At 48.5% G+C, this 25,121-nt stretch overlaps 1 protein-coding gene across 3 annotated transcripts in view; it reads left to right on the top strand.

Annotated features, from left to right (window-relative positions):
* Positions 1-25,121, top strand: part of LOC144104080 (TNF receptor-associated factor 6-like) — a 46,151-nt gene that overhangs the window by 17,496 nt on the left and 3,534 nt on the right. For 2 of the 3 annotated variants that reach the window (XM_077636876.1, XM_077636877.1), the window contains exons 2-3: positions 21,107-21,295; positions 23,478-23,634. In XM_077636876.1, coding sequence (XP_077493002.1) covers positions 21,107-21,295; positions 23,478-23,634 — 346 coding nt within the window. Of the gene's footprint in view, positions 1-6,265; positions 7,818-21,106; positions 21,296-23,477; positions 23,635-25,121 lie in introns of those variants that run through there. The other variant, XM_077636875.1, reaches the window with a different exon arrangement.

Here is a 25,121-nt window from a genome sequence, read left to right as displayed (position 1 = left end):
GCGCCCGGTCCGGACTCCATTTCGTACGAGGTTTACAAGAACTTAAGTTCCGCTGTACTGCCTCAACTCCTCGCCACCATTAACAACGTATGGATAGAAGGCGTCGTACCAGAAACCTGGAAATCGGCTATTGTGATCCCCATACCAAAGCCGGGAAGCCGCCGATAGACCTCGGAAATTTCCGGCCTATATCGCTTACGCCAACATTATGCAATCTTACCGAAAAAATGCTTGTCACACGACTGTCGTGGTGGTTTGAGCACCATGGTTTCTACCATCCCGCCCAAATTGGCTTTCGTACGTCCATAGGTACAGAAGATGGACTGGCTGTCTTGGCGTCAGCAGTTCTGACCTCAACTCGCAGCCACAATGTACGTACTTTACTGGCCATGGACGTTGAAAAGGCGTACGATAATATCAGTCATGCTGCCATCCTGGAATCGCTTGACATGCTGCATTTCCCCGTTAGAGTGCGCAATTTTGCTAAATCCTTTCTTGAAGGCCGACACTTTGCCATACGCCTCAGCTGTGAGGCCGTCGGATCATTTGTGCCTCTTCGCGGCGTTCCCCAGGGATTGGTGTTATCGCCAACATTATTTAATATTTCTTTTACCCTCCTTTGCTTGGCGTTTACATGATGTCTCTGAGATTAAGTTCTTATTGTATGCTGCTGACATAACGGTGTGGAGCACTCACAACGACCTGATGACTCAAGCAGCAGGCCTACAATCAGCCATAGATATGACGTCGAGTTTTGCTTGTTCAATTGGTCTGCAGCTTTCAGTGAGCAAAACCACGTTCGTGTCAGTCGCCAACCGCTGGGGGCGCCGTAAACTCTCTGCAACACCAATTCGTCTCCATCTATTCGGAACTCCAATTCAAGAAAGTTCGACCGTAAAAATCTTGGACTTGACAATACACGAGTCAGGAACAGGTACTGCTTGGCTTTCTCGGGCTAAAAAGCAAGCACTTCAGGCGTTTTGTCACATTAGACGCATTGCTCCTAAAACAGGCGGAGCCCGCTCTCATGCTGCACGACAGTTGGTGCGGGCGGTTGTGCAACCGCGCCTCGTTTACCAAGCCCAATTCCAACTTTTGACGAGGGCTCAATGGGATCTTCTAGAAGCTGTTAATCGAGAGGCAATGAGAGTCACCACTAGCCTTCCCCGCATTACCCCGATCGTGGCGCTCCAAGAACATGCGCAGTTGAATACACTACATGAGCTGGTGCAGCAACGACGAGATGCTCGCCCCATAAAGCCAAGCCTTACACACACAACGTGTGCGCTCAGGGCATATGCTTCATCGCACTCCATTATACAGCCGCCACCGCCAGTTCTTCCTCCTTGGCGTCTTGTGCAGCTAAGCGACAACAGGCCAACTGATCTACGTCGCCCATCATCTACCCGCGCGGCATCGTCGTTTCGAGACCGAATTACAGAGCAAGACGCCAATCATCCGCATGGCTCCATCGTCATGTACGTTGACGCAAGCATCCAGGCCTGCGAAACAACAACGGCAGTTTACTGTCCTTGCAAGCCTGCTCTGAACAAAACGTCAAGGTTTCGCCTCTAGGAACCTCCTTCCTCCTTCTGTGCGGCGATGATTGCGGTTCAAGAGGCACTTTGCTCTGTGGCCGCCGTTCCCATGCTACCCACGGCCCGCATTTTCATTCGCACAGACGCCCTTCACGTCACACGCCTACTACGACGAGTCAGTAGCACCCCAGAAATCTGCCAAGACATCCATCGTCTAGCGGCACGCATCCCGCAGCAAATCCGTATTGAGTGGGTCCCGCGTGACCTCCTGAGCGCACAACGTATTTCGGCGTACATTTTAAGAGAGGTTGTGGGAATATTATCGTGGCCGGGGGATTTCTTGGGGTTTAGCCGCAGGAGTAGTTCTACTATTCCTTCTTTGTTAATACTAACACTTCTTTTGAGACTGTTCAGACAGCAATCATTAAAAGTGGTATTAGATTTGGTAAACACGCTTTGTAAGTAAGTATTGAAAGCATGGGCTATCTCCTTTTTATCTTTAACGGTAGAGTCGTTGACAGTTGTCTTGTCAAGTTTTCTAGTTCCTTTATTTGAGAGAAATGGCTAACATTTACTGGGATTTTCCGCCACGAAACGACCAAGCGTGGAAACAAAGTAGCGCTGTCTAGATTCTTTTATCTGTGACGCAAGTGTAGCTTTTAGGCTGCTAATGATAGAAATGGCAGCGCTTTTTTGTCTGCGATATCGTTTCAGCTTGCGTTTAACGTGAATTATCTCTCTAGTTATCCAGGAACTTCTCTTATCTACCTTCTTTTTTCTATCTGGAACAAAGTTGTGCAGGCAGAAGCGGCAGACAGTCGTAAACCTTACCCAAAGTGTATTAACATCACCACTATGGAATGATTGTAGTGAATCTTCTAAATAGGAAACAATGCTAAGATGATCCGTTTAAGCAAAAATTTTTACCCTAATTACGATCCTGGAGTGGGTGAGTGAGTGAGTGAGTGAGTGAGTGAAAACTTTATTGGATCTTTCAGGGGTTTCGCGGTTATGAAGTCTCCGTCGTCTTCTATGGCGCTGGCGACTTGAGGCTTCTCGTCAGCAAGGGTGGGCCCCTATTCCAAGGCTCCACTGAGTCGTGCTGCATCATTCGCGTGCTGCACTCCCTTTGGGTAGTGAGCTCGCCGCTGGTGAGCCGACTCTCCCATTGCTCCGCACTCGGGTGTTCGTGTTGAGGGGCAGGATCAGCAGAACAGCCCTTAGAATACTCAGCGGGGTAACCTCCGCCGAGGAGAAACCCAGGCATAACCTAATCTGGATCCAGGGCCACGCGGGCATAGGGGGGAACGAATGGGCAGACAGCCTAGCTCGAGGTAACGCATTCCGAGCAGGGCAGTCAAATGCTCCGGAGCTCCGCCTACAGGCTTGCGAGGGGGGATACGCAGAGACCTTGAACTTGCATAGGGGAGCTAGAATTAGATGTCCACCACCACACAAAGCCCTAACAAAGGAGGAAGCGACCGGCTGGCGCAGATTACAGACCAACTCCTTTCCTAACCTACACATACTTAATAAGATGTTCCCGACACAATACAGAACCACCTGCCCTTGATGCGATGCCGCACCTACACTTTACCATATCACGTGGTAGTGCGAACGCAACAAAGCATTCCACGATCCTGGAAGCAATTTTCAAGGATCGACATGGAAGTGAGCAACAAAAAATACCAACTTATGGTCCGATATTCCATCATGCACTTCAGTAGTACCGTTTGTTATGCCATTTGGACAAAGGATTAGGCCTAACACTGAAGCTGTTGATTCAGTTACACTGGGGAGTAGAACCACCTGCTTAAGATTATAAGCTAACAGCATGTCCAGAAGAGTGCCAGCAGTCAGCGATTCCCAGTCGACATTTAGAAGATTAAAATCGCCTGCTATAATCATGTGCCTTCGGTATTTACCTAGCTGAACATACAGCTTCAACATAAAGTCATGGTGAACTCCAGGCGCTCGGTAGACACCAACGATAACAATAGGATCACCACAAAAGTCAATTTGACACAACACACTTTCATGCTCACTGTCGATGGGAGGCAGCGCATGAGATGATAATCCATATTTAACCAGAATCGCAACTCTACCTCCCCTCGATAAGCGATCCTTGCGGTAGCCAATGTAAGAAGGTGGAAATGATGCAACTGTCAAGCACATGAGACTGCAGCCAAGTTTCAGAGATAATCACGTGCACCACATGAGGATCGTAAGAAGGTAAAACATGCTCAAGACGTTCCTGCTTGTTCCACACACTTCGCGCGTTCAAACAACTCAGGCGAATATCTAGCAGCTCAGTCAACCCGTTATTGTCAAGGCATCAGGGCTCTTCTGGCTGCTTCGTGGTACGCAACAGCACCCTATATATATCATATAAAATCACTAAAAATTGAAGAAACATAACAGGATTTTATTCACGACGTTTCGGCTGGAGGACCAGCCACTCGAAAAAGGCTGGTCCTCCAGCCGAAACGTCGTGAATAAAATCCTGTTATGTTTCTTCAATTTTTGGTGATATATTATATTGACCATATCAGCTGCCAGAAATCACTTTTGATATATATATATATATATATATATATATATATATATATATATATATATATATATATATATATATATATATATATATATATATATATATATATATATATGGTTTCAGTGACTGTTGTACTTTCTGTGCCTCCGGAGCTTAGGCTAGGCACGAGAAGGAAGGGAACGGGCCTTTGTACCCTTGCCGCGGGGGAGTGGGTTGTTCATAGTACAGGCTTGATGTGCGGATGCTAGAGGGGCAATGCGGGGTGGACAGGGTGCTCCCGACGGTGCAGGAACCATGGCCGATCTCCTTACCTTTTTCTCCCTAACCTCGGTGGCACAGCCACAGAAAGTGGTCCTCCTGGATTGTAATAGCGTTCACCGGACAGTGCCCTTGCCCCTGGTCCTTCTCAGTTTGCATGCTAAATTGAAGCAGAACCCATGCTGCACCCGTGCAGAGCGTGTCAAAGGCTGAGTTGTTGGGGATGGAAGAACAATATTTTTTTTTTCCCTGGGTCTCGAAGGAGATGAAAATTTCAGGAAACGAGGCATAGGATGGGGAGCGACGAGTTTGTACGCGGCAGGGAGAGATGCGAGAGTGGCGAATGAGGCTGCGGTGCAGACACCCGCCGTAGGAGCGTCGGCGCGAGATTCGGAGGTCGTGGGTTCGCATCTCATTGGCTTTTCTTATTTTTATATTGAGGCGATGAAATAATTACACATTAATCCGATTAATTAACACCGCAGATTGGAAATAATACATGCCCTGTGCTCCTTAGTTTCGGTGACTGCTGGCTGACGTCATGTATGCCCCAACGGCGTCGGTTATCTTCACTGACAGTCGCGCTGCACTTACAAGTGTTGTGGCGACTGGCTACCCGCCTCCTTGGACAACTGCGGACATGCATAAGCGAAGAGCGCGCAATATAACGGAATAAGGGAATTAAGTATGGTGCAAACACCCTGGTCATTTCTCAGAATAAGGGTCGTGTATGCGTGTTATCCTGTGCGGTGCGTCATAACCCGCGAACCTTCAGTGGAGCCCCGGTGAAAACTCGCTACTACTGACGATAAATTCGGCAGAATCTGCTTGCAAGGAGCACAGGTGACGCGGGGACACTGAGGCCTTCGCAACGTGCGAAAAAACAAACAAACTTGAGGCTCCTATCTGCACTGTGAAGGTGGTTGGACAGCGTAGCTGTAAACGACACCCAATTACTCATTGCGATGTCACTTGAAAAATCACACACGTGGCTCTACAAAGAGTGAAGCCAGAGACAAGTGAAATTTACTTATGTTACCCTTTATTACTTCACAATGACATTCACGACTGCTTCATGATCAGTATGATATACGCTGAGATTTTCAGTTCTGACTGTAGAGATACTCTTTGCTAAAGTTCAACTCAACCAACCACCATAAATGTTGGTTGAGTTGCATTAGTGAAACACGAGAGTACGAACTCTTACATGATGAATTGGATGAACAACTTGTTTTACGGTTTTGGTATATCCACCTTAATTTCCCCGACAATGGTGTTATCCATCGCTATTGCGCATGAAGCACTCAATGCCAGCTTTGGGTGTATTCGGTGAGATGCATGCCATGAAAATTACGACTCCGTCTCTTTTATTCACGGCACACACACCACTGCAGTCGACTTGGTCTGCATACATCATGCGGTTTGCACTTCAGACGAGGTCTTCTAATGACGTCAACCCCTTTCGAAGCAGCTGCAAACCAAATGTTTACCAGAATGCGTAGGACGGTGTTCCCACTGTTCACACGCGCCTTATCATCCATCATGTGCTTTTGATGCTTGTTTTGTGGTTTTTCTTATTGAACACGAGTACAGAGCTGTATGCCTGATTTTAAAGTAGATGCGCTGTTTGCATTCAGTTTTTAGCCTGGCGTTTTTTGCTTACGACAGCGACACGAAAACTTCCCTGGATGGTAGAGGTACATAGCTTCGCTGCAAAGAAAAAAAAAATTGCTCTACCGACATTTTGGCACGCACAAGAACACTGGGATATTAGGTAACTGCATCTCGGCAGTTGAAACCAATTCAGCGGTCGAGAGCAAACAGGGCAAAAGTGATAGATTGCAGGGAACTGAAGCCGGATGGCTTTATTACAGTCGCAGTCGTTTTCAGCGCATTCTTGCTTTACTCATTGCAGGTTAAATGCTGGAACGCAAAACACGGCTGTGGAACTGTGGTGGCTGCTTCCCTGCTCCCCGAGCATTTCCAGCGAGAATGTCGACACCACTTTGCACGGTGCCCCAAGTGTTCGGCCTCGGTTCTTTGCAGCGATGTGTGCGCACACCTGAGACTGGACTGTGCAACACCGTCGACACCTCTTGCTCCCGAGTCTGGCCATCACCTCAACGACACGGAGGACACAGCACTCTCAACATCTTTCCAACGAGTCATTGAGCAGCAGGCTGTTGAAATGAGAACCCATATAAGAGAGCTGGTTACTGATATTAAACTGCATGGTGATAGACTGAACGAAATCTCCCATGGGGTAAACACTTCTAAAGAAGCGCTCACAGGAAAACTGACGCAAGCAACGATCCAAATTCAAGAAAGTATGAAAACAGGTGTGCGCGAAATCGCCAGTGATAACGGGCAGTTGAAAGAGCACTTGATAACGCGGAATGATAACATTTCGAGCAGCCTAAAGGCACTGGAAGAAAAAATGAAGGATGAGTTGGTGGCCGCAACGAGACAGAGTAATGACAATTGCTCACGAATTCTGGCATCATTTCATGAAATGAAAGTTGAAACTGTGAATAAATGCGAGGAGACACTGCTCCGCATTCAGAAATTGCTCCCAAGGGATGAACCACAAGGAGAGCATGTGATCTTCGATGTCAAAGGAGTGAAATCTCTCGAAGAAAAAGCTCTGAAGAAAGGCTGGGCTGCGTACGAGACCTGCCAGGTGTACCTCCGTGGCTACTGCATGTCACCTGGAGTGACATTCATTAGGGATAGTCAATCAGTGGACCTTCATGTAAGGATGCTTTTGCATAAGGGCGACAACGACGACGCTGTTGAGTGGCCATTCCAGCACAAAATACGGCTGAAGGTCATACACCCACGAGAAAGCGTGTGGCCTTGCTTCGTTGAAATTAAGCCACGCCGTGAATCTGAAAATGTACAAAAGCCTAAAACATCAAGTAACAAAGCATTTTGTTTGGCTCTTCCGTCGTTTAATCTTCGCGCTCTCAGGAACTGCGGCTGCGTGTTCGAGGACACGCTTCGGTTTAAGTGGGAAGTGCTGCCGTGAGCCTCGCTGGCGGAAGGCGTCGGATGGAAGCCAGTCCTTTCCTCTGGCATCCATTACTGGCATTTCGTTGTTAATGCTTACCCTATCCAGCACACAGATTAAGAATTTTGTTGCTAAATCCATCTGAAGCACACAGTCTTCATGTCGAATGATTTTGCTTTGCAGCTGCTTCATTGCTTCATGTTTACCATTGTGGGTAACTCCACTTCTGTACTCTGATTGTCATGGCCACACAGGACTGACAACAGGAAGAGATCGCCTGCGGCTCAATAAGGGGTCAAAATTGTTTTTATTTTCGTGACAATGGTGTTAAATAAGCGTGAGAAAGACAGATGACCCGTAGTGAAATGAACGGCCTCGGTGATTCAGAATGTGACCTTGAAATAAGTCGACAAACTTGGAGAGAAATTACTAATAAAAAGTTCGCATCATTTTCTTACGTTCCTTCTTTATTTTTGCCCCCTGGTGTGCCATGAATTAGAACGCCTGTCTCGGAGAAGGCAACGTTGCAGCCGCGGATGTGGTTTGGCTTCATTTTCTGCCCTTCCGACAGACAGCGTCGGGTGTTCAACTGCTGTTCCCAAAACTAGCTGCCGCGGGTGGCCGCCTGAGATGTGAGCAAAGTTAAAAAAAAAAAAGGTTAGGAGTTGTGCGCGTCATTCGTTCCAGACCTGGTGTTTATGGATGAGCCTATCTAAGCGGCAAAACGACATTGCCGTGCGTGATATGTTTCGCAGAAAGCGAACATTTGTGCCTGAGCACACTCGGCCGCAAGAGGAGTTTAAAAACTTCTGCCTGTCATGAATGATAAACACCTAATATTAATATCAGTGCGCACTTGGTCACCGCGGTCCGGTGGATCAAGAAACGTTTAGCACAGGCGCCTATTTATCTCATTTCCCCAAGCGTAGGCTGCAAGTGACTTGGGGGCCTCGAGCATCTGGCAATTCATCGTTGGCATGCAAATGGTCCACACAAAATTGCATGGAGTAAAGCTTAAACGCCCTTCCTTATCTCTAAGCCATACGCCTTATAAAGACAGAGCTCCACAAAACAACATAAAAAAATTAGTCTGTCTGCTAAACGGTTGTCCAGGCAACATAATTATTGTCTGGTCCTGGTCAAGATAGCAAAGGCAGAGTGTCTCGACCCAGTTTACGCCTGAACACAAAAAATAGAGGGGCGAAGGAGTGGAGATATGATACCGGTTAAATGATACTCGAAATGGACCTTTTAAAGGGCGCAACAAAAATGTGGAAACACTGTAGCCACTTTAAATGACATGCTGCGTGCAACAGTTGAATGACCGATTCCGCGCTTTGAAAGTGCAGATAGGCTGCACCGATATTCCGTTCACCGAACTCCGTTCACCGACTCTACAGCCCATCATTTGGCGCTGGTTCCACCGGCACCGCTGGTACCGCTGGTACCGCTGGCACATACCGTGGACATGAATTCCATAGTATGTGGCTGCCGAGGGTGGCTACAATTCACCTCCAGTGCATGGCCTCGTGATGGATGAGACATCCCGGACAGATTTTACATCAAGCATAACTGATTTACCTAGGTTTATAAACAGGAAGGCAGGGCATACATTCTCCTGAGGGCAAATAAGGCCTATCAGTTTTGGCGTACCTTTTTCAGTAACTTCGTAACGTACTCGTTACCTTTTCAGAACTGTAACGGGTAACGTACTTACGTTAACATTTTCCGGTAACGTGAGCTATGACGTTCTAGTTACTTTTTATTCCAATTGTCCCCCCCCCCCTCATCCCCTTTTTTCAGAAAAAAAAGTGCAGAGCGCCTAGAGTGATGTAGCAAATAAACAAAATGTACAGGTGCTCTCGACAAGCCTTATTGCATGCCAGAAAACACCTGCCTTTGATGACGCGCCCAGCTAAAAAAAAAAAGACATAGTACCCGTAAAGCCCGAAACACGTGCACGAACACGCATTCACACACTTTCCTTCACCTTGCTCCCTTTCGCAAACCACTCACACACAACTCTGTAAAGAGTGGAAGCATTACATTTGTCTCAATTACTCTAAATTCGTTGACAGTTCAGCGATGTTTTCTTTGTGAAGTTAGAATTGATGATGAAGTGTCATTTTGTGCTTAATGTCACATTCAGAAAATGGCCTCACTATGTGTCTTAGGGTAACATGCAACTTTAGGCCGCTATAAAATTGCTAAGCTCTTGTCCATTTGTGCAAATTATTCTCGTTGATTCAAGATTTCGGGTAAAATCAGTTTTTGGGCTAGAAGTGTTTTGTGAAATAGGAGCGTTTTAAAATTGCTATCGGCAATTCTTGCAGCGAAGACACACTAATTAAAATTTATGGCATGGAGTAACTGCAAAGTACCTAACGTGCGGTAATTTTTTGCGGTAACGGTAACGCGTTACATTTTTTTTTTTAGGTAACGCAGGATGGTAACGCGTTCCCTTTTTAGCGTAACGAGTAACGTATTTAGTTACTTTTTTCGGTAACGCCTACAACACTGCGCCCAACTCCCAGGCGAAGCAGTGGCCGTAGGCACACACATGGAAGTCGTAGCATTGCTATACGGCAGAAACTAGCAGAAATCACTCAACCGCTTATGTAACACAAAGAAATAAAGGTAATACTGTTATACAGTTTGGATAACCACGTCATGACTGATATAATTAGGCAGTGTCGTAAAGCGTAGCAACCAGCGGCGAAACAGGGACGAAAAAAAAACACACGTAGGCACCTTACGTGTGTTGTCCAAATTTTGAAGCGAAAGCTTCTCTACGCTAGGTAAAGCCGATTTCGCCGTGCGTTGCCGGTTGACCTTCAAGTGAGCCAGAGGTCAAGTGCGGGTATAAGCCTTACCATATTCCACCATGCTGTCGCAGCCCTTGACTTTTCGATTCACCGGTAGAGGGCGGTACAATAGGCCGCAGCGTTCCTTGGGTGACCAACCTCTCGCGATCAACCCTTATATTAACTGCCATGGACCTACCAGGGTGTCAGGGTGGGCTCGCTGCCTATCCAATGTGCGGAACGCACTCAACGTTAGTGACGCCAAGCCGCGTCTGGTTGCCCGATATACAATAGCTTTCCCTCGCTAACCAGGTTCAGCGGTAGTTTCACAATAATTTCACAATTTCACAATCATTGATTACTTCAGATGGTGTGCTGACGCACATCTGTTGCAATCAATGATTGTGAAATTCGGTATCTTAACTCAACACAGTGATTCGTTTTGTCATTTTGGGGGCAGGCGCATGCGCTGCTGGCTGGCTTGTGTGAGCTATTTAGCCTTGTGCGTTTTTTCCAATAAACTTCACTTGATAGTGGCCCTTCGTTTTCTTTCTTTCTCTTGGTGTCCCCTGTCGCAGCTCTTTTGAAAGTGTTAAAATGATGTACCAACTACCTCAATTGTGCGTGTTACTCCAAGTTATACCCCTGTCACACGGCCAGTTTCAATCACCCTCGAGTCGAGGGTCTTCGAGATTCTCAATCGCCATCGAACTCGCCGCTGCTACACGGCAAATCTCAATGGCCATTGAAATGGTTCTCGTGTCTTACGCCACGGATGTGTGGCGCCACAATCGCTACATTGGATTTTGGAAAAATAACAAAAATATTTAATAAATGTATACTAAATGCTGAAATACAGGCATACGCGAAAGTCGTTCAAAACCCTTTTAATTACACGTACGCGACGGACATATGCATACACTGCTATAGCCACACTAATACAAGACGAGCCAAAACCAAGCCAGTCCAACTGCGTCGGAGCGCTGCTTCGTCAGGCTTAAGACCTGGGAAATCGCCATGATATTTGAAAAACAAGAGCTATTTGCCTCTTGAAACTTTATGCGAGGGTAAGAATGGGCAAATTGAAGGCGAATACAACAGCTTGGAACACGATATTGCTTTGAGGGATTAGCGACGAAGCTGTTATCGCTGTGAGGCGGGTGGGCAGGGTGCCGCCATGTTGTCAACGTTAAGTACGCAAGCAACGCAAAGACTGCAACGCAAAATTAATGCGCTTAATGCGCTTAAAACCAGTCTAATATAATTTTAAAATAATTTTACAGGCTGCTTGCATTAAATTTTATGCGAATAATGTTTGTTCATGTTTTTGCACCGTGGATGTGTCGTGTACGAAAGTGCGCTTGGCGCCGCTCGAAGCAACGCTAGCAACCTTGGGCAGCGCTCGAAGGCCCTCGAAATCTCGATGGAGTTCTGCGCTACTCCGGTCACAGGGGCATTTCGAGGGCCCTCGAACCGATAGTCTATCGACTCAAAGGCGATCGAGCGCTGCCACACGGGCAGGTTCAATGGCGATCGAGTCAATAGCCTATCGAGTCAACGGAGTAGCGCAGAACTCCATCGAGATTTCGAGGGCCTTCGAGCGCTGCCCAAGGTTGCTAGCGTTGCTCCGAGCGGCGCCAAGCGCACTTTCGTACACGACACATTCACGGTGAAAAAACATGAGCAAACATTATTCGCATAAAATTTAATGTAAGCAGCCTGTAAAATTATTTTAAAATTATATTAGTCTGGTTTTAAGCACATTAAGCGCATTCATTTTGCGTTGCAGTGTTTGCGTTGCTTGCGTACTTAACGTTGACAACATGGCGGCACCCTGCCCGCCCGCTTCACAGCGATAACAGCTTCGTCGCTAATCCCTCAAAGCAATATCGTGTTCTAAGCTGTTGTATTCGCCTTCGATTTGCCCATTCTTACTCTCGCATAAAGTTTCAAGAGAAAAATAGCTCTTGTTTTTCAGATATCATGGCGATTTCCCCGGTCTTAAGCCTGACGAAGCAGCGCTCCGACGCAGTTGGACTGGCTTGGTTTTGGCTCGTCTTGTATTAAAGTGGCTACAGCAGTGTATGCATATGTACGTCGCGTACGTGCAACTAAAAGGGTTTTGAACGACTTTCGCGTATGCCTGTATTTCAGCATTTAGTATACATTTATCAACTATTTTTGTTATTTTTGCAAAATCCAAAGTAGCGATTGTGGCGCCACTCATCTGTGGCGTAAGACACGAGAACCATTTCAATGGCCATTGAGATTTGCCGTGTAGCAGCGGCGAGTTCGATGGCGATTGAGAATCTCGAAGACCCTCGACTCGAGGGTGATTGAAACTGGCCGTGTGACAGGGGTATTACTCTGTCCATTAGTGTGTATTCTGACTGGCGCCTCCCCTGTTGATATGGTTCCCTTACTCTAAAGGTCCTTATTTTCAACGAGATGGTGATCACGGGGTCACGGCAGAACGCAGGTGATCGCAAGAGCTTGCAGCTAGTTGCGACAACGAACAACAATGGCGTGATACTTCGCTCTAAACAAAAATACACCCATATGGGTGTAAAAAGGGAGTAAAACTGTCCTCTTGCGCTCACCATTTTTTAAAAGGGTGTGCGATAGAGGACAGTTTTACTCCCATTTACTCCTTTTGTTTAGAGTGTTGGAGACGGTTGTGACTACCCCACATACTGCTGCGTGGGTCCGCACTGGATGGAGAGCCAAAGAGACGCCGTTTGACTCGGAACAAAACAAATATATTCAAGAATTTCACGTTAACGAGTACATGATGCAGAGGCTGGGGTGCCCAAGCTTACATGCTGCTGCGTTGGTGTCGGAGTCTTCAGGTGGGCTCGCAGTGGCGAGTCGCAAACGTCGCGCGACCGATTTCGGGCAATTAGTTACGGTTTCCGAAGCACTGGGAAAGCTGAGAGGGAGCGTATAGCAAATCGATTTAAACCTGTCGCCCGACCTCCGCGACTCGCCAGTGTGAACTCGCCTTTCCTCAGAAGGAATGGAGGGACTGCCGAGTGGACCTTGTTCGCTAGCTTGTCTTCTGCCCCGAAGGCCTGGTCGCCTCGCTTGGGGCGCCGGAGGGCCACATTTCCAGCGGTGTCGTCTCCCGCCTTACTCGTCACCCCCGACAAGCTTTCCTCTTTTTTTTTTCCCGTCCATTCCGGAGATCCTTCTTTCTAGGATTGAGCGCCTCCCTCGCCATCCTCTCAGCGCCGGAGACTGCAGCATTCCCCGTCTTCGGCAACATAAAAACGACATCCGCAACTTCGCAAGGCAGCGCAATCCAGTAGCCGAACATTCCGAGGACTCGGACCATAAAATCAACTTCGGAGAAACCTGCATCCTCGGAACCGAAATAAATTACCACAAATGGGCGCTCATCTGAGGCTTTATCTGAGCCTGCTGCTCACCATATGTCTCCTCGCCAGCGTACATATGCACAAGCGGCTCACCTTCCCGGATCAAATGGTACGCCCAAACGTCCAGTGCATCCATCACATGTGGATACTACAGATGAAGACACAGCTTTAGACAATGCAATCGCGGAGGCTCGCCGCCGACTAGACGAACTCACCCAGCGCCGGGAACAGCGTCGTTCTCAATCCTCTCGAAGAATTCTCATAACTCGGGAGCAATCATCACAGGAATCACCTAGGGTAAGCACTGGCCCACAATCAGGTGCCGACCACCTGTTAGCCGTGACTACCCCGACAGTGGACAAGATATTAGCGCTGATGAAGCAGGTGACATCCCTCATCGTGGAAGCTCTTCGGCCTCGTCATGGATAGCGCATCATCATCGGTGGTGGTGCAGTGGAACTGTCGCGGTTTCGCTAATAAGGCCTCTGAAGTGAACATCCGCCTTCGCGACGGAAAGCTGAGGGCATGGGCGTTCCTACTGCAAGAGCATAATGCACTCCCACGCCTTTCAGGTTTCTCCGCATACCATTCACCATCTATCCCTGATCGCCGTTGCACCGCCTCCTCCCTCAGCCCAGGTAAATCTGCAATTTATATTCACAGTTCAGTTCCGCACACACCGCTCGACCTTTCACGGTGGTGCAACACACGTCAAGAGGTTGTCGCCCTTCTCGTAAAACCTGCACGCACACCCCTTATTCTAGTTTCTTTTTATAGTCGTCCTGGCTCCGCATCTCCCAATCTGGGATGGGTTCGTTTTCTACGTTCTAACAACTCGGGTATCCCTATTCTAGTTGGCGGTGACTTCAACGGCGCACACACTGCGTGGGGTTACCCATCGGATTCCTCAAGGGGTTCACACATCCAAGGGAGCTTTTCAGATCATTCCTTTCAACTTTTAAACCACCCGAATACTTCTACCCGCCCACGAGGTGGCCCGTATTCACCTGATTTGACTTGGTGGTTAGGCCCCGGTAACCCTCGTTGGGCTGTTGATTCTGATACTTGGGGTAGCGATCACAGCCCTATTTTTATCTCCCTCACGCCTACGCGTCTACGGAAAATACGCCGCACTGTACGAATAACATCATGGGATTCTGTACGCGCAGACAATCATTTATCTACATTCAACCCCTCTTCAGCATTGTCTACTCTATCTGATGTTCTCGCTACTCACACTATTACCACTACTGTAAATGAAGATGACCCAAACCCGGACATACATCTCTTGAATCTGTGGGCTCTTCGTCGCCAGGCGGATCTTTACGCTACTCGTCACCCCGATGACCCTTCGGCTCTTCCTACTCTTCACCGCGCTACCGCACGGGCGCGGCGCTATGCAAAGCGGCTAGGCAGGCAACGCTGGGCTGCATGGTGTGCCCGCCTGTCCTCTACGCAGGGCAATCGACATCTTTGGAGAGTGTTTCACGCCATGGAGCGCCCTTCTCAGGTTGCAGATTACACAGAGAGCATTCGCCTCGCGCTAAATGTGGATGAGGACACATTTGCACAACAAGCGGCCCGTCAATTTTTTCCAAACCATGACTGCACCGCTACGTCTCCACCTGACTTATCGGTAACAGAGCCCCCCGATGGGATTACTTCTGACCTCACCATGGCAGAGCTGCTGGCCTCCATTGACCGTTTAAAAACTACTACTACTCCCGGGCACGACGGCATACCTAACTCCTTATTCCGTAACTTGGAAGGGAGGGCTTTGGAAACCCTACTTGATACTTTTAACGAAGTGTGGCTTTCTGGCGTCATGCCGGGAGACTGGAAGCATTCTATTGTGGTTCCAATACCCAAGTCAGGTCAGCCTCCAGTATCTCTCTCGGCCCTTCGTCCAATTTCCCTTACCCCTACCATCTGCAAGCTTTATGAAAACATTCTAGCCGCACGCTTATCATGGTGGCTGGAATCCCATGATTGTTACCCAGATTCCCAAATTGGTTTCCGCCCACATATTGGAACGGAGGACGGCCTTGCTACTTTGGCTGCTGACGTGCTTGACCACTCTCCACAGAGTCACCTTGTACGAACCGTAATCGCTACAGACATAACAAAGGCATATGATAACATCCTTCACTCTGCCATTCTTGCCTCCCTTCAAACTCTTGGTCTCCCTCACCGGTTCCTCCTCTCCATTCACGCCTTTTTAGCAAATCGAACCTTCAGCGTGCGTGTCCACGGAAAGCCCTTTGGTAATTTTACTTCCAATAGAGGAGTGCCGCAGGGCTCCGTTCTCGCCCCCACATTATTTAATGTGGCTTTAATTCCTCTGGTTCGAGCCCTAGAGACCATCCCTTCTATCCGCGTGCTTGCATATGCCGATGATATCACCTTGTGGTGCTGTCATCCAGATGCGTCTATTCATCAGTCGGTCCTTCAACACGCGCTGGATGTATTGACATCTCGCCTCCCACATTTGGGTCTAACACTCTCTCCTACTAAATCATGTTTCATTCGAATTGGAAATAAAGCCGCCTTACGGAAAGCTCCCCCTTTAAATTTTACGGTACATAATTCTCTGATTCCTCAGGTAGAAACTGTTCGTATTCTTGGTCTTTCCTCCATACATCTGGGACTGGCACCCCGTGGCTGACAGCCACCCGTAAATCGGCTCACGCTACTCTAGGTCTGATTCGTCGCATAGCTATGCGCTCTGGTGGCGCTCGTGCTCAAACGGCCCGCCAGCTTGTGCGCTCTATCCTTCAGCCACGGATAGTATATCAGGCTCAATTTCAACGTCTCACCCGCAGACAGTGGGACTCCCTTGAAGCTATCAATCGTGAGGCTATGCGCGTCATAACATATCTGCCTCGTTTAACACCCATACCTGTGCTACAGGAGTTCGCCCAACTTAATACACTCAGTGAGATCATCGACCAACGGGTGGCAAATAGAGCTCGAAAACAGTCTCTCAAACTTCATCGTTTAAAGACACTTCCACCGTGGTCCTATTGCCAGCTCACTGACAATCGCCCCACTGTTTCCCCGTCGGTATCAGCAGCGTATCTGCCTGAAGGGTGCATATTATACACGGATGCATCTCATTCTGGAGAGAGGGGAGTTACTGCTGTGTATAGTCCATCTCATCCGCATCTCAACTCTCGCGCGACGTATACTGCGGATACGTGCACTCCCCTGGCATTGGAACTTCAAGCCATTTACAATGCCATTGCTTCCCTTCCGCTCGTTCCAACATTCAATACAGTTCACATTTACACCGACTCCCGCGCCGCCCTTAAACAGCTGAAGGCTGTTCGACGAACGTTCCAGATTTCACAATCTATTCATGTGCTCTGCGCAAAGTATCCATGTCCTGTGCGCATACACTGGATTCGCGGCCATGCCCAGGATCCACATAACATCCAAGCGGATGCTATGACTCATCTTCATACATTAGACGATCCGCCACCTTCCCCTCTTCCCCCAGATCCGTTCCTGTCCCACGTTTCCGATTCCGAAGTTCTGCGCCAGCGAACACGCGCTCTAATTCCTCCGTGTTCGCACCCTCTCCCCCGTAGTCTTACTCGGCAGGAGGAGGTATCCGTGCGCCGGATTCGGGCAGGGGCGGCTCTGACACCATCTGTCCGTCATCGGTGGCGTGCCAAAGATCTGCCACTACCTGACAGGTGTCCTCACTGTGGCGCTGCACCGGACATATGTGATGTGCGGCACTTGTTGTGGACGTGCCCAGCGACGGCTGCTATCAGAAAACGGCTCCTCAGGGAGGTGGGCCTGCGGTGGAACCGCGAAAGTGACTTCGTGAAGTGGACAATGGACAACCGTTTCATTAACAACCTCTGCGACTACCTCAGCGCAACGGTTCTTCACGCCTTCTTTTAACTTTCAATCCCGTGCATTCCTTCCCCCCTTTCCTTTTTCAACTTATGCCTCATGGCACACTTCTCGAATAAAAAAAAAAAATTACCACAAAAGGCTCCTCCTGGAATCCTGGCACATTCAAACCACCCCGAACAACATCAGCCGCACAAAAGGAAACCTGCCCCAGTACATGCCCAGGGACTTCGCTCTTCAACTCAACGAAAAAAAGTTGCCATTGACGCCTCCCCACATTGCGACAACGTGACAAACAGCCTTAACCCCCCCCCCCCTTCCTCCCCCCCCCCCACGCCTTTGGCATCACAGCTGTCGTTCCGTTGAACCGCTCCTCCCCTACATACTTACAGACGCTAGCTACTGCCCTCAGTCACCCCTGATGAAGGAGCCCAGTCGGCCTCGAAACGTTGGGTTGAAATTAAAATTTTTTACTGGAGACGTGCAGTTTATTATAAGTCTACAAACCCAACCAGACAGGCAAATCTGTCAAAATGTTTAGTTTTCAATTTTCCCACCATCACGGGCCTTTTCTTCTGTCCCTTTTGCCGGGGAGGGGGTTTTGCTTGTCCAGTTGACTGTTTAAAGTTGACGGCCAGGCTGTCAACCTCCCCCCGACACACGGAGATTGCTGGCGCCATACAGGCGCGCCCGTGGTCTCAGAAAGGGAAGATGTCGCTGGAGAACGCGCATCGCACTGTCACACGGTCACACTGTCACACCGGACCCGTCCTGCGCATGCGCAGTGGCGTGGGTGGGGCCATTGCGTATGCGCAGCCGGCGTCTAAAAAAAAAGTGGTTTTTATAGTATGTCTACGGTATGCTAAAAACATCTAAAAACGTCCAGTCGCAGCTGACCAGTATTAGGAATTGCCGCCAGCTGGTGGTATTAGGATTGGCGCCAGCATGTCTCGAGGATTGCCACCAAGACAGAATCTCTCGCCAGGTGTCTGCGGGGTGCATTTACCGCGCTCGCCCGGTCGTGGCCTAGGACAAGGGGGGAGCAGGGTTCTGCGAAAATCCCTTTAAGGAGTCGCTGCCACGGGCCGCGAAGTGGTTCCGGCTGTCTTCCAATTTTCCCCGACGTCTCCACCGACCCGACTACCCCTGGCCTCACGGGCACAGCACCAGCGTGGGAACAGATCGCCACAGTGGCTTGTCTGCAGGCTTCGCCGGCCATGCCTAATGGCAGAACTACTGGGGATTATCTCCCGACCGGGCGCTCCTGCTCTGAGCCTCGGCTTCTTGGAAGTTCACCGACCGGCGGAGAGCGGGCCGACCACGCGGTCCTGGCCGCATACCCCTCTCCCTCGGGCTCAACTTATGCCAGGGGTGTGTCCATGTGTGCGGAGGTGTCCGCTTGTGTGTGATAGTGAAAGTTTTTTCCACACCCACCACGGCGAGGGCGTCCCCTACCTGGGGACTTTAGGGAAGACGCAGTGTATAAAACTGGACTGCAGATGCAGTTGAAGCAGCTCGCTTCTGAACTCATAAGCTTGTAAATATCTAAAATACACCAAGCCTTCTTTCTCTACTAACCAACCTTTCACTCAGCGGCACTCCTGTCCGGGACGGAGGGGGCGTCATCTTGGCCGAGGTTGTGTCGAGAAGCGACTCCGATACCCACCTTCAACACCAGATAATCAAAACGAGATTACAGTGCATTGGTGTTTAATGTACAGGAATAGGTTCCAGTGTTAACCCTTTCGTACACCATTTTTTCATTCAACAAATAGTTTTGCAGCTTTAATAGTATATTCAGACCTCAAGAAAAAGTTCTTTAGTTTTCCAGCGCAAAACACAACCGATTAATGACGAGATTTGTCAGGTAAACACCTGAAGGATCGTGGAATAAGGTTTTGTTCCGAAAATGCGCATTGATGCCGAAATTGAGAAGAAAAAGTGATTTAATTCCTGGGGGCATATTCTGTCTAAAAAAAATGGGGGAAGACGCGCTATCCAGTGCACTGCTTTCTAAAATATTATTATTATTTATATGACATAACAATTAACCTACTTTTGACACAAATGATGCTAAATTCATCTGAAGCGAATAAATCACTGCTATAGGTGCAGCATACCCTCCGAAAAACCGGAGAGTTGCCAAAGGTTAAACTGTGTACTGGGGCATTGAACCTCGTAATAACGAAGTTGAGGGGGCCCGGCGATTACTTTGTTGTAGCCGTAGCTTCGTTATAGCCAGTGTTGGCCGATCTTCCAAGGGGAATCGTCATTACTTGTTACGTCCATTATTTCGTTGTAAACCATTTCGTTGAAACGAAGTTCTACTGCTAAATGTACAAGGAGTAAATTACAAAAAGGAGCGAGAAGCTACACAGAAGTTGATCAGCTAAATTACATGCTAAATTACATGACAGAACAAAAGTGAAGTACACTACTCGCAATTAGCAAGACAAACCAAAGCGAATAACACTGCACACAATATAACTATTCACACATACACATGGACAAAAATAAAATGTCGAAGGGTTTTTATAAACATAGAATAAGTAAAGAGTTGTAATAAAATAAACATTTCAAAGAGTTCTTCAAAGCCTGACAGCGTTGTCGAGGTTCGTAAATCGTTCGACGGTTTTATGGCGAGAAAACCAATCGTCTGCTTTTCGTATAGTTCGAATTACGGCGAGTCCTACCGATCATATGTAGAAAAAATGTTTGCATTATTGGCCAATATATGAGCTATAGTGCGTTAACTAAACATCACATACACTGAAAGCGGTAGAATTTTTAGCTAGTGAAAAATCGGACCAGACTGGATGCTACAAGCGTTAAAGGTGATTCAGACTGCTTGATTCTGAATGTGTATCAGCGCCGTGCAAAATGACGATTTCAAGGATGGCCCTATGACGCGAAACAGTAATGAAGGTATAGTAAAGTGTGATAAGTGGTGGTTTTCGATTGCTGTCGCAAGCTCTCATGTTCACCAGCTGTCCAAGGAGAACGTTGCCAAGATCGGTCCTATAGCCACACTAGACGTGTGGTCTGGGTATCACGCTCTCTTCACGTGGCAACTGGGGTTATCTATGAAGTTGAGCGTGTGACGGAATCCCGTCTGGCCGGGAGCGTACATTTGAAAAAATAAGAGACGCCGACCAGTGAAAAAAGGTTCGTTCTTGACGTGTCGGCTTCCACACGGAAGCCTTGTTCACAATGAATTCATCACCAAACAAGGGTCGTTTAAATATGGTTGAATAATCGGCGCAAGGAGCGTGCGTATATCGGGTGTAGATTACCGTCGTTACGGTTTAACGTGTGTGACGTAGTCTGTATGATTAGGGATTCCAGATGAAGTCGTGATGCTGCTACTTTTTCGGTAGCGATGGTCCTTGCCTTGTCACAGTCAATTTTGTGGCCATTCACGACGCCGTGCTCCGCTAAGGCGTTGTTGCGAATGTTTTCCTTTTTTACGAACCTTTTTTCACTGGTCGGCGTCTCTTATTTTTCAAATGGGGTTATCTATTTGCTTATTAGTGCTTCAAAGGCCCCCTATGCATAAATTCATCAGGTATTTGACGACTGATGCATTAAGCGGCCAGGACAAGAGCTAGGCGTCTTGATGTCAGTGGACAGATTGTTCCATGTGGTCGAGTTCCGCTTGGAAGGGGTAAGTTCCTGAGTTTTGTTCATTTGTTCCGTCACAGCCCGGCACCACGACCTGTTCCCGGGCGCTCGGCGGCCCAGGACTGCCGCGGTGGATGTGGACCCGAGGCTGGCCGCCCTCCGGTTGGCCATCGAGACGTCGCTCGGTTCCTCTTCGGCCGACGGGAAGAGGCCCCGTGTGGCCGTCCTCCGAGCCGGGGACGCCAACGGACTCAAGATAACGCGCAAGGGTTCGTCCACCACACTGCCACCCTCATATCTCTTGGCCTTTACCGATTACTAGTTCGTGTTCTCTTTGATGAGGACAGCATCGCTGTCAGCGACGCCGTTGTATATGGTCACCGAATGCTCCCTCAAGGAAGGGTGCAGCTCCGTTGTCATTTACCGGAGGAGGTGGTTTACCATAAGTAACCGAGCAGCCTCACCGGTGTAGGAGGAGGTAGTTTACCATAAGTAACCGAGCAGCCGCCCCGGTTTCCGCAGCGGGCTGGCAGCTGAGTGGTGGCGCTGCGGTCCCCAGCGCCGGCCCCTGGTTCCCGGCTGTGAGTGTTCACTGGCTGACGTACGCCTGTACCCTTTACAGCGCTTCGAAGGCGCGAAATAACAGGCCGCATACGCTACCCGCTTACTTTTATCACCCAATCTAAGGAAAGAGATCGAGGGTGCAGGCTTACGTCAGCCGATTTGCAATCGCAGCCGGAGACTGGAGCACCGCAGCTCCGGCGTGGCTGTCTTTTGGCGCAGACAATAGGGACGGTCGCAAAATTAGGCCTAGGAGTTTTTGTACGTACGTGATCGCGGCAGTACATTCGTGGTCCATTCTCGAAAACACTGAGCTCATCTGGATAGCATTTTCATAATTGGCAGGCAAGTTAGCATCTTGCGAAAGTTGCAAGGGCTAAGAAAATGGGTGCGAAAGAAATGCCGAAACAAACTTTGCACGACACAGCGTGACTTTCACGCAGATCCCCTCAAGTGGCTCAAATTGAAAGTGCATTCAGAAAACAAGCGGGCTTTCGATTTGGGCAGAGAGTAACAATGCGCAAGCAAGAGGGATCTTAATGAAACGTATTTTTGTGCATGCTCGTAAAAACAAAATCAGTACACATGTCTGCAACGACGGCGAATCTTTTATGCCATGACGGAAAGTTGTTTTGAACTGCATGTGCTTTCAGCATATATCGCAGGCAATTCGATGGGTCCACAGTTCGTTCCTGAGCGTGGCCGCGTGCTTTCTGCATAGGTGCGCTTTTCTGATCTGCGACTAAACAATTAGAAATTGTGTTTGTACGTAAAAAGAGTGTTCAGTTCGGACCGCGTTTTGTTTTGCAGTACTGGGCAAAATATAAAGAATATGGATTAGTGGAGAAAAAATTTATTGAAGTTTTGGGCAACCCTCTCCCCCCCCCCCCTTTTCACTTCTGTATCCTGTGTTTTCGTGCGTATTTCGGTATTTTTCCCTACTTGTCTCCCTGTGTGTCTGGTTGCCTCCAAGTGTTTGTGTCAGCGTTGGTGGCAATGAGTATACACTTGTCACATTATGCCCGTAGTTGCTGTTAGGCCTCAGCTACTAACTGCGTACTTAACTCCTTACTAGAACTGCAGCCTCAGGTACAAACTATTTCTACTACTACCACTACTGCAACTGCTGATGCTGCTGCTAATACTACTACTACTACTATTGCTACTGCTACTAACTAGGTACCTAACTCACCTCCTTACTAGAACTTCAGCCTCAGCTACTATTACTACTGCAACTGCAACTGCTGACGCTACTACTACTACTACTACTACTACTACTACTACTACTACTACTACTACTACTACTACTACTACTACTACTACTGCAACTGCTGATGCTGCTGCTGCTACTTCTACTATACTGCTGCAACAAATATACTCTGCTGCTGCAACTGCTGCTGCTGCTACTACTACTATAATGCTGCAACAAATACTCTGCTGCTGCAACTACTACCACCACTAGTACTGCCACTACTACTATTTCTAGTACTGCTACTACTACTACTACTACTACTACTACTACTACTACAACTACTACTACTACTACTACTACTACTACTACTACTACTACTACTACTCGATCCCGGCCGCGGCGGTAGAATTTCGATGGAGACGAAATTCTAGAGACTCGTGTGCTGTGCGATGTCAGTGCACGTTACAGAACCCCAGTTGGTCGAAATTTCCGGAGCCCTTCACTACGGCGCCTCTCATAGCCTGAGCTGCTCTGGGACGTTAAACCCCACAAACCAAACCAAACCAAACTACTACTACTACTACTACTATTACTACTACTACTACTACTACTACTACTGTTGCTGCTGCTACCACTACTACCACCACCACTACTACTGTCGCTGCTGGCGGTGACGAGGCTGTCGACCCACCGCGCAGTGGGTGTACGGGGTCCGAAGCCGACCTGCCAAGGTGGCAACGAGGCGTACGCAGACTGCGGCGTCGACTGCGAACTCGTGTGCGGAAAGCCCATGCCCGAGGGCGGCTGCCGGGGCTCCTGCAAGGCCGGCTGCATCTGCAAGCACGGATATATCAGGTGCGTGATGAGGGGAAGGGATGATGGAGAGAGAATGTACAGTGCAGAGATGCAAGGAACGATATTCGTAGTCGCTTTAGCGTGTTATATAGGAAGTCAGGAATTCAGGCTGATTTCCGAACGTCCGGAAGCGAGATAAAACTGCGAAAAAAAAACGTTAAAAAGAATAGACAAAATAAATAGAAAATTTAGATTTCGGGATCGTTGCATAACCTGCTTCCGTGGCAGCACTCCGGTTGGAATGCGTTTAACCGGCCAGCTTCAAGCTCGCCCCGTTTGCCCACGGACGACATCTGGGTAGAGGAGGCAAGGTATGGTGTGTCGCCCTAATCGGCAGCGAGATACTGCGAGCTGCGATTTAAAAAAAAATATTTTTAAACTACAGGGTTAATGCATTTGACTCGAATGCCCACAAAGACCACCTCCGCTGATCTGTTGCACTACAGTGTGATCATCGAAATTGTTTCAGGGTCCCTTTAACCGCTGCACCACTTCACCATGAGTGGCACGAGGACGTCCAGGGATCCGTGAATGTAGAAAACGACGAATTCTGCATGTAAAAGAATTACGTCATACCCTTAAGGCGGAGCTTAAGTGTCCCCCCTCCAGTTTTTCCTCTTTTGTTAGCAAAGCCCCGCGTTTCAGTTAATCCTGACCCGCAGCGCTGACACTGCGCCTTCGACTTTGGGCTGCTGGGCCCAAGGCCTCCAGAACGAAACTCGGACGCATTTCGAAGGGGGCGAAATACAAGACACCCATGGGCTGCGCGGTGTCAACGCACGTTAAAAAAAGAACAAACCCCCCCCCCCCCCCCCCCCCCCGCAGGGTCTTTAAATAATTTGGAACTCTCCACTGAGGCATATCCCTGGTAGCCTACCTGCCGCGTCAAGGCGTCAAACCAAACTTGTCATGTTGCCGACATCCTTCAAACGTGTTCCATCGATCGCCCAATATCGGCCTCTCAGCCCCATCATTGCCTGCCTAACTACTGCACTGCAGGAGAAAGGCTTCTCCCATTTCTCTCCAGTTAAACCCGGCTGCGGCCATCTTATCCCAGCAAACTTCCTAATCTTGTAGAAGAGTGGCGATCTGGGTCAGTTGGTACATGGTCTTGAACAAATAAGTCAAATGATGGACAAATTAGAGACAAGACGAGCACTGCGACTGCTCTTATCTTATCTTATCTGTTCACTTCGCTATCTGTGGCCTTCATGCTGCGCTTGCCCTGTATTGAAGTTCACTCCACAACAGTAAGCGATAATCGGTTATCTTCTCTTATCATTACATGCCATGTCCTTGCCCATTTCCTTTTTTAGACTTTAGATAGGACATCATTAACTCGCGATTGTTCCCTGACCCACTCTGCTTGCTTCATGTCTTCATAGGTGCACTGCAGCAACTTTTTTTTACGTTTCCAGATTTTTATTTCAAAAACTGCAAGAAGAGGTATGCTGGAGCGGTATGCACAGGTGGATTGTACAGCAAGG

The sequence above is a fragment of the Amblyomma americanum genome, chromosome 9, assembly GCF_052857255.1.
Source record: "Amblyomma americanum isolate KBUSLIRL-KWMA chromosome 9, ASM5285725v1, whole genome shotgun sequence".
NCBI classification, from domain to species: Eukaryota; Metazoa; Arthropoda; class Arachnida; order Ixodida; family Ixodidae; genus Amblyomma; species Amblyomma americanum.
Note: the sequence above shows the minus strand (reverse complement) of the source record. Positions and strands in the feature narration are given on the sequence as shown.